The sequence below is a fragment of the Callorhinus ursinus genome, unplaced genomic scaffold (genome assembly GCF_003265705.2).
Source record: "Callorhinus ursinus isolate GAN/ISIS: 27379988/994484 unplaced genomic scaffold, GSC_fseal_2.0 scaffold15, whole genome shotgun sequence".
Taxonomy (NCBI): Eukaryota; Metazoa; Chordata; class Mammalia; order Carnivora; family Otariidae; genus Callorhinus; species Callorhinus ursinus.
Window position 1 is genome coordinate 991,089 of NW_027397077.1, and position 9,459 is coordinate 1,000,547.

At 55.7% G+C, this 9,459-nt stretch overlaps 1 protein-coding gene across 1 annotated transcript in view; it reads right to left on the reverse strand.

Moving 5' to 3' along the window:
* Window positions 1–251: 251 nt before the first annotated feature.
* PLVAP (plasmalemma vesicle associated protein) overlaps window positions 252–9,459 on the reverse strand; it is a 12,683-nt gene continuing 3,475 nt past the window's right edge. The window contains exons 2-6 of the mRNA XM_025885059.1: window positions 8,155–8,251; window positions 7,343–8,055; window positions 5,476–5,533; window positions 5,244–5,325; window positions 252–880 (exon numbers count right to left, since the gene is read on the reverse strand). Coding sequence (XP_025740844.1) covers window positions 874–880; window positions 5,244–5,325; window positions 5,476–5,533; window positions 7,343–8,055; window positions 8,155–8,251 — 957 coding nt within the window. The 3' untranslated portion in view covers window positions 252–873. The remainder of the gene's footprint in view (window positions 881–5,243; window positions 5,326–5,475; window positions 5,534–7,342; window positions 8,056–8,154; window positions 8,252–9,459) is intronic.

A 9,459-nucleotide genomic window follows, 5' to 3' on the forward strand; every position in this document is an offset into this window, starting at 1 on the left:
GGGAGTGGCAAGCAGAGGGAGAGGGAGAAGCAGGCCCCTGACGCTTAACGACTGAGCCACCCAGGCGCCCCAAACAGCAGGTATTTAAAAAGCAGTTTCAGGGCTTTGAGGGAAGCTGGTGTCACCCCAGACTCTTCTGGCCTGGGGACAGGCTGGGGACAGGGGGAGGGATCCTAGCTTGCGGGGTCTTTTCTCAGGCATCACTAGGAGGTGACTTTTCAAAGCAAAAATCACCACTCTGGAGTCTTGGAAAGGATTCAATATTTATTTAGTGCCACTAACATTTATAGGGGCCAGGGGCAGGGCTGGGTGTGGGGGGAGAGGAACGAGAGGCAGCTGCTGTTCACATCAATTGTGGGCTATGATGGGGTCAGCGGGGGACATTTGCTCTGGGTTCGGGTGCGGCCTGGCAGGGGAGCCTGGAGACTCTCCCGGGGGGACCGGAGGCTGTCTTCCCATTCCCACTTCCCCTAGGCCCCGCACACTGGGGGTGAGGAGTCCGAAGACGAGAAAATCGGAGGGCGCTGTGGCGGGGGCACGGGGGTGTGCAGACGGGGGGATGCTGAGTGCCTGGGAGGGGTACGACATGGGGCAAGGGCTGGGCAGAAGGCGCGTGTGTGTGACGTCACTGCTATGTCTGTGGATGTCACTGCCATGTCTGTGGGCGAGGGGCTGTGAGAGTATCAGGGGCGTCGTGGGGTGTGGGGAGGGACGGGCGTGCGGCAGAGGCCAAGGGCAGCCACTCGGGCGTGCGCGCGGGCGTTCGGCCGGCCGGGGCCCTGGCTGCAGGCTGCGCCGTGGGCATCTCGCTGCCCCGAGTCCGCAGACTGGCCAGGCGGGGCCACACCTTGGTCCTCAGGGCCTGGAGCCTCCTCAGCCGCTAGGGCAGGAAGGACATGGTAACACAATAGTCAGACAGATGGAAGGACAAACCTTGCCTGGGCCTGCTGCCCCCAACCCCAGGCTCCTTCTTGCCACCAAGGACTCTTCGGCTCTTTTGGGGTTCAGCCTTCCCATTAGACTCCTACTTGTTGAACCTCCCTGGGAGGGTGGGGCTGGGACGTGGGCCTCCTCAGTCTACAGATGAAGAGACGGTGGTCAGAGAGGCCACCTTCTGTGCTCCAGGCCTCTGCGGCAGCCTTTTACCTGGGGTCTCCAGGGCCCTGGGGATCCTGGGAGTTTGCCCCAAAGCTCCTGTCCATATCCCCCACCCCTCAGACGGGGCCTCAGTCTCCCTCCTTTGTCTCCACAGAACTGCCCCGGGTCTAGCCCCTCACCCATTCTCAGGAGGGTTTTTCCCAGGAGTCTGCCCCTCCTCACACACTCTCCTTGGCTCCCCAGTGCCCTGCCCACAAAGCCAGATCCTTTCTACCCGGCATTCAAGGCTCCACCCTCTCTGTCCCTACCAGTCCTCCTCATCAGGAACTTAAACCCTGCCAAAGTCCTCCAAAATTTCAGGAGGCATTGCTTCACTGCACCCCTCCCCCCTGTCTTTGCAGGAGCCATCCTGCTGTCTGGACTGCCCTTCCCCCTCCTTGGCCTAACAGAGGTTCTCGTGAGGGGTCAGGGGTTGGCTCAGAGGCTGTTTCCTGGTCGGGGAGGAGGGGGCCTCAGCCAAGTCCTGCTTCCGCTGGCCCACTCCCTTCCTTCCCTGGCTCTTCCCTGGGGCCGAGCAGCTTCACGTTCCTTGGCTGGCTCTGCCCCCCCCCCCCCCCCCCCCCCGGCTCCAGCCTGACCAGGATTCACACGGCTCCCGGCCAGCCCTGGCATACATTCTTCACCCACTCCTGCCCGCCAGCCTGCAAGGAGGTGGTCCCTGGCCATTTCTCAGAGACCGAGTCTCCCAAGCCCCCAACATCACATGCCTGGACCAGGGCAGGTGCCTTTGCCCTGGTCTTTGGCTGCCGCCTTCACCCCCCAACAGCGACTAGAGGGTGCCTCTGAACACCTGAGGCCAGTCATGTCCTCTTCTGCTCACGCTATCCCAAAGCTCCCGAAGTTCTCACTGCAGCCACAGGCCCTACCTGACCTGCGCCCCCCGTGCCCCCCTCACTTCCTACTCACCCCCTGGATCGCTCTGCCTGAGCCGCACCAGCCTCCTCACCAGGCCTGGTCCTGTCTCAGGGCCTTGGCGTGGGCTGTGCCCTCTGCCTGGTACACCCTTCCAGGGACACCCCACCCCCATGGCTCTTCCCTCACCTCCTCCAGTTCTCTGCCCCAGCATCACCCTCATGCAGGGCAGAGAAGCCTGCCTGGCCTTCTGTGGAAAATATTAACCTCACACTGCCCCATCCCTTTTCTGCCTCGCCCACCGCCAAGGGGCTCACGCATCTGGTTAAGCATCTGTCTGCCCCACTAGACTGGGAGCCCCACAAGGGCGCTGGCTTCTCTGCCTCTTCCTACTCGTGCCCTCAACCCCCAGCTGCTCAAGACACACGGGTTGAATAAACAAACCGAATCACAATTGGGATGGCAATGAACTTGAATGAGACTCGCTGTGTGTCCGGCTCAGAGCCAGGGCCGGACTCCCCATCTTCAACCTTCCACATTGCCACTGTTGAGGGAGCAGAAGGCTAGCTGAGGACAAAGCACCAGCTGACACCCTGCAACCTCCCCCTGGCCCCCAACTCCTGGGTGGGATCTGTGGGACCTTCTTCCAGGAAGCTCCCAACTCTCTTAATGTTACTGCTTTGCCGGAGGGAACACCAGTCTCAGCCTGATAACAGCCAGGCCTCCAGGATCTCGAGGGTCTTCTTTCGTTTATGAAAATTCTTTTGAAACCTCCCTTTTCCTGACCTCCCCCAGCTCCCAAGTACATAATGAGCCACCCCTCGCCACCCCGGTGCAGGAGCTCTTTCTGCCCACGGGTCCTATCCCTGTGTTTTAATAAAACCACCATTTTGCACCAAAGACGTCTCAAGAATTCTTTCTTGGCCATCGGCTCCGGACCTCCCCCCCCCCCCCCGCAACCTCACCTATATTCCAAAACTGCATCACAACTTTTGTCTTATCCAGTCACCTTCCCCTGAAACCAGTATTTCCTTATTTGTCTTCACATCAATTGTGGGTGTGTGTTTAACTTAAATAAATGGATACCCAAAGGACACAGTCTTATCAGGTAAAAAGGAAAACCAGTGCACTTGCCATCAAGAGAAAATGACTTAAAAATGTCCACGGAAAAAGCAAGACGTTGTGTTCCCATCCAGCTGATGCTGGGCTGAGGGTTGACCCTGGCTTTGGGATCGCAGGGGGAGCTGCAAATGGGAGCGTGTTAGCACCTCGGAGACTTTGTCAAGGCCCAGAAGGAATGAGTGGAGAAGGAAGAGACTCCCCCGATTGGGGGGGCTGAGTGATTTGATGCTGGACCTCGGCCCTGGCCCCTGCCCGGAGGCATCTAAAATTCCAATGTGGTTGGTGACACCACAGCCTATGGTTTGCCTAGGCTAGCCCACCAAGGGTCTGGCCTCGCTGGGACTCCAAGCCAGAGCTGATGGCCCCTTTCTCAGGGGGAAGGTGAATCAAGGCTGGAGCTCAGAGAGCCAGAGCCCCTTCCTGAGACCCGGCAGAGAGAGGCGGGAGGGGCCCTGCCTTAAGTACTCATTGTTTTCTCTGTAGAGGGATGTCTTGGGGGTAAACAATGTCAAGAGCTTCCCCTTTCTCAGCTGGGACGGGTCTGGGCTGGGAGCCTGGCTCTGGCCCTGACTCACTGACGCATGACCCCAGGTTGGTCACTTCCCTGGGGCCTCAGTTTCCTCCTCTGAAAAGTGGGGATAATAATAGAACCTCCTTCCTTGCCATGATGGCTTTGGGCCAAGATAGAGAGAGGAAAACTGTTTGCTCGGAGCAGGGTCTTCTCTCCACCTTCCTGCTTCCCTCTCAGTGGGCTGCCTGAGGCTAAGCGATTTCTCCCAGACAGAGCCATCCTGAGCGGAAGGGACAAGTTCTGGGAGAAGGTAAGCTCCCCGTCAGAGGGGCTATGTAAGAGGAGCCATACAGGAAATGGAGCTGGATGTGGAGGACCCCCTGAGATTTGAAGACAGCCCTCTGGAAGTCTATTTGTCCCCACGCTGAAATAGACCCCGAGGCTGAAATAGACCAGCTTGACCACAGTCTTGCTGGCAGAGCCCATGGGAGGCACAGGCTTGGGGTCAGCGGAATCTGACTTGAAATCCCCGGTGTCTCCTGGAGCCCCGGGTCCTAAACTGTGAATGGCAATGCCCATCCCAGACTCCTTGGTCAGCGATGTGGTCCTGAACGGGGAGCGTAGCCACCACCCGGGAGGGAGAACAGGATGTTCTCGGGGCAATGGCCTGAGTCACCTTCCCTGTGATGCATGGTCTGTACGAGGTGGTGGGGGTGGGGGGGGTGCGGGGTACAGACACGGAGCCCTGACCTGAGTGTGCACAGGGGTGTCTTGATGCGCCCGGCTGCAACCCCCAGCCCCTTGCTTTAGGCACTTGTGGACAGCACTTTACAGTTAGCAGAGTTTTCCATGCCCTTGATTTCAGAGACCTCCGCTTTTGTAGAGGTGAGAAAAAGAGGCTCAGAGGGGTGGGGTGAGAGGCCCAGGGTCTCCGCCTCTGCTCTCCCTCCTCCCTTCCTCAGTTCCAGCCACCCCCCCATCCCACCCCAGTCTGGCCTCTGAGCCTTTACTCTGGCTCTTCTTGTCACCTGGAGCTCTGTACCTTCCGCCCTTCCCAGACCAGCTCAAGCCCCATCCTCCAGCTCAAAGGCCTCCTCCTCATGGAAGCCCTCCCTTGCACGGAAGCCTGGAGTCCAAGAGCCTGGGTTCGAGTCCCCATCTCTGCCACTCCCCGGCTGGGTTACCTGGAGCACGGTGCATGCCTTCTCTGTCCCTCACTTTTCTCGTCTGGAAAGTGGTGGGTGATGACAGTGGCTTGCCCACTGATTAGGGTTGTGAGGATTCAGGGAGTTGATCTTGCAGAGTGCTTGCAACCGTGCTGAAGTCACAGTAAGCACCTAGTAACCGTAGGCTCTTGGTCTTTCTTTTCATGGTTCCTTCATTGTTTCTCTCACCCCCTACTCAGGGAGTTTCATGAACAGACCTGCATGGGTCTTGGTCACTACTGTGTCCCCAGGACCCAGCATAGGGCCTGGTATACAGCAGGCACTCAATTAAGGAAGCAGCAAGTGTGAGATGAGCCTCCCTCCACTCCTAGTCCTGTTCCCAGCCTCCTCTGAAGCCCTGAGACTGAACCATCTCAGTCGGCCCAGTGCCTTACCTGGATGGAGCTATAGCATTGCCTGCAGGGGGCTTCTGGGACTCCAGGATCCTTCTCTTGAACTCCTCCAGGCCAGCTGGGTCTGTGGCGAGAGGGAGGGGTCAGCTCCAACCAGCTGCCCCGACCCTGGGCTGGGGGTGGGCTGGCAGCCCCGACAGCAGGGCTGAGGTGGGATAAGAAGTAGAAAGGACAATCCCCGGACCCCTTCCTGGCCCTGTTTTCTGTCACTCACCGATGGGCTGGGGGTTGGGGGCAGGGCCAACAGGTCTTGGTATAGGCATCGGCTGCGACTGTGGGAAGAAAGATGGAGGGAGGTTGACAGAAGCCGGGGTCCCTGAACCAGAGTGCCAGGGAGGTTCCTGCTCCTCCATGCCCTTGGACACCTGGGTCTGAGTTCCTTCCAGGGCGGGGAAACATATCGGGGAAAGACACCCACATTAATGGATGTACAGTCACCTGCACCCACCTGCCCTCAAAGGACTGGGGACTCCAGACACTGGCTTTCCTTGGAAGCCCCCCCAGAGACCCTGCAGTGGCCTACCTCGGTCTCCCCTACAATCTTAATTCCAACCCGATCCCAATCCATGACCCCAAGTGAGTCCATCCACCCAACACCGAACCCGGCCCCACTCTGGGCTGAAGCCGACCCGGTCTGTAAATCCACTGCCTTCCCTCCAACAACCCTAAGCCTGAAATCCAAAGCCAGCTCTAAACTCAATCACCTAAAATCCAATCCCAACATGAAAACAGAACTTTCCTTAGAATCAGACCCTGACCTAAACCCAATCCTAATGACAAACCTGATCTGACCATAACTTCATATTTAACTCTGATCCCAACCCATTCCTTAGACCTGGCTGCTATGAAAAATCCACTCCCAACCCCCTCCCCCCAGCCCAGCCCTGGGCTCCACCAATGCCACCCATAAACATTTTCCCAATACCACACTCACCCCAACTCAACCTTAGACCCTAGCCTCTACCTCAAATGGAAGAACTGTACCCCAAGATTAGCACCTGTTCAGTTTCTACTCTGCACCCAGCCCTGACCTTCACCCCTCCCCAGGTCTCCCTACCCTAACTCAGGGTCACCCAATCTTTCATTTCAAATATATCCCGATGCCAACCCAATTCAACCCTCAGTCAGCCACCCTAAACCCAAACCAATTTCAACTCCTAACCCATGGTCAACACCAATCCCAATCCTAATGCTAATGAAATCCCTTGGCCCCAAACCTCTAATCATCTCTAGACCCACCAGCCACCTACACTCACCTGAGCTTCGACTCTAGGGTTGGTGCCCCCACGCAACCGAACTCAAGCCACTGACATCCTACTCCCAGTGCTAGACTCACCAGGCTGCCTTGCATGCGACACCTGACCTAACTTTCAACCTTCCCCCACAATCCAAACTCAGCACAACCCCAATTCTAAGACTAATGTAATCTTCGATGGAATCCTAACTTTAACTCAAACCAACTCTAAACACAGCGGTCACTAAGAATTCACTTTAACCCAAACACAAGCTCTTGCTCCACATCAAGCCTTCCTCTAGCCTTAAACTTCAGTCTAACTGCCAACCCCACCCATGGTCCCTGATCCTTCAACTCAGACACATCCCAACCCTGACACCAACCCTCCATGAATCCCCCGTCCTCACACTGAACCAATTTTTTTTTTTTTGGTAAAGATTTTCTTTATTTATTTGTCAGAGAGAGAGCGTGCACAGGCAGGGGGAGTGGCAGGCAGAGTGAGAAGCAGGCTCCCCGCTGAGCAAGGAGCCCGATGCGGGGCTCGATCCCAGGACCTCAGGATTATGACCTGAGCCGAAGGCAGACGCCTAACCGACAGAACCACCCAGGCGTCCCACCCTCAACCAATTTTTAGGCCCACCAGCCACCCTAAACTCAATCCCAATCCTTAATCCTTTGTCCATGTCCTTCCAAACTCCATCCCAATCCTATGTCAGTGACACTCTCAAGTGAGTTAACTAACCAGACCTAGACTGGGAAGCTCACCTCAAACCCATTAGACACCACCACCAACATGGCCCCCAGACCGGACCCCAGTGAAACCTGAATCCAGGGCCCTCTAGCCCACCTTGGCCTTGATGCAGGTGTCCAGGGCGGAGTTGCTGACGGCCAGTTGCATTTTGAGCTGCTCTGCCTCCTGCTTCTTCTCCTCCAGCAACTTCGCCAGGCTGTCTCGCTCCTTCCGCAGTGCTGCCTTCTCCTCCAGGGCTAGCTGTGTCTGCCGGGCGCATTCGGCCTGGAGCTTGGCCTCCCGGGCCTGGGCCTCCTTCTCCACCTTCTCCTTGGCCTCCTGACTGGCCCGCAGGCCCTGCTCGACCTCCAGCTTCTGGCGCTGGATGTCCGAGTTCTCGCGGGCCACGCGCTCTATGCCGGCCCGCAGGCTCCGGGCTAGCTCCTCCACCTTGGTGGTCATGAGGGTGGGCATGTGGTCGCAGCTTCTCCGGATGGCGGTTATTTCCGAGCCGAGAGGATGGTACAGATTATAGCCCATCGTGTCCAGGGTGCGTGGGATAATGGAGTCCCTCCAGAGGTTGCGCAGCTCCATCTCAAACTTGTCCTTGTCCAGTGGGAGGCAGAGGGCCTGCACCTTCTGCAGGCGGTCCTCGGCCAGCTGTCGCTCCTGCCGCTGCTGCTCCTGGGCCTTGCCACACTCGGTCAGCTGCTCCTCCACCATTCGCTTTTTCAGCACCAGCCCCTCCTTGTCTTTGGTGCACACTTCCTTCTCCTTTGCCACCTCCACCTCCAGCGTCTTGGCCTTCTGGTTCAGCATGAGAAGCAAGGCTACAGGGACACAATAATACATCTCAGGAAGGTTGGGGGTTGCCAAGACACTGGGCAGGGAGTCTACCACCCTGGCTCCCTACTGCCCCGACCACTCACCATTGCTGCTCTTGTTAGTCTCCTTGAGTTGTTCTTGGCATTGCTTCTCGCTCAAGATGATGGCCACCATGTACCGCTGGTTGTTCATGTAGCTCACCTAACGGGACAGGACACGGGACAGAGCTCACAGTCCAATGCCCGTGGGTCCCCTTGCTCCTGGTTTGCCCCAACGCTCTGGGCTTGGGGCCCCAGATTCCACACCCGGGTGACCTGGGTTGGCCCAGTTCACAAGGGCATGGCTCCTATAGAGGGGATGCTGGGTGGATCCTTAAAAGTTGTTACAGTTAATATTATCTGGCAATAAAAAGGGATGAAGCATGGATACATGCTACAACTTGAATGAACCTTGAAAACATAATTCACATTTATGGCCAACTCCTTTTTTTTTTTTTAAAGATTTTATTTATTTATTTGACAGGCAGAGAGAGAGAGAGAGAGAGAGAGCACAAGCAGGGGGAAGGGCAGAGGGAGAGGGAGAAGCAGTCCACTGAGCAAGGAGCCCGATGTGGGGCTCGATCCCAAGACCCTGGGATCATGGCCTGAGCTGAAGGCAGACACTTAACCAACGGAGCCACTCAGGTGCCCCTGGCCAAATACTTTTTGACAAGGATGCTGTTAGGAACTGAATTGTGCCCCCCCATTCATAAATGGAAGTCCTATTCCCCAGTACCTCAGAACGTGACTGTATTTGGAGATAGCATCTTTAAAGATGTGATTAAGTTAACATGAGGTCATTAGGGTGGACCCTAATCCAATATGACTGGTGTCCTTATAAGAGGACATTTGGACACCCAGAAATGCACAGAGGGAAGATGATGTGAAGACACAGTGAGAAGGTCTACAAGGCAAGGAGAGAGGCCTGGAACAGATTTTTCTCTCCTAACCCTCCAGAGGAACTTGCATCTTGACCTCGCATATGTGCAAAAATAAATTTCTATTGTTTAAGCTATCCAATTTGTGGCACTTTGTTAATAAGGCAGCCCTAGAAAATTAATAGAGGTGGCAAAATCATTCCATGGGGAAAAAAGAGTCTTTTCAACAAATGGTGCTGGCATAGCTGGATCTCCACATGTTAAGGAATGAATTTGGACCCCTACCTCACACCATATATAAAAATTAACTCAAAATGGCTCAATGACTCAAATATAAGAACTAAAACTATAAAACTCTTTAGAAGAAAACATAGGTGTTAACTCTGCATGACCTTGAATTTGGCAATGGTTTCTTTCTTCTTTCTTTCTTTTTCTTTCTTTCTTTCTTTCTTTCTTTCTTTCTTTCTTTCTTTCTTTCTTTCTTTCTTTCTTT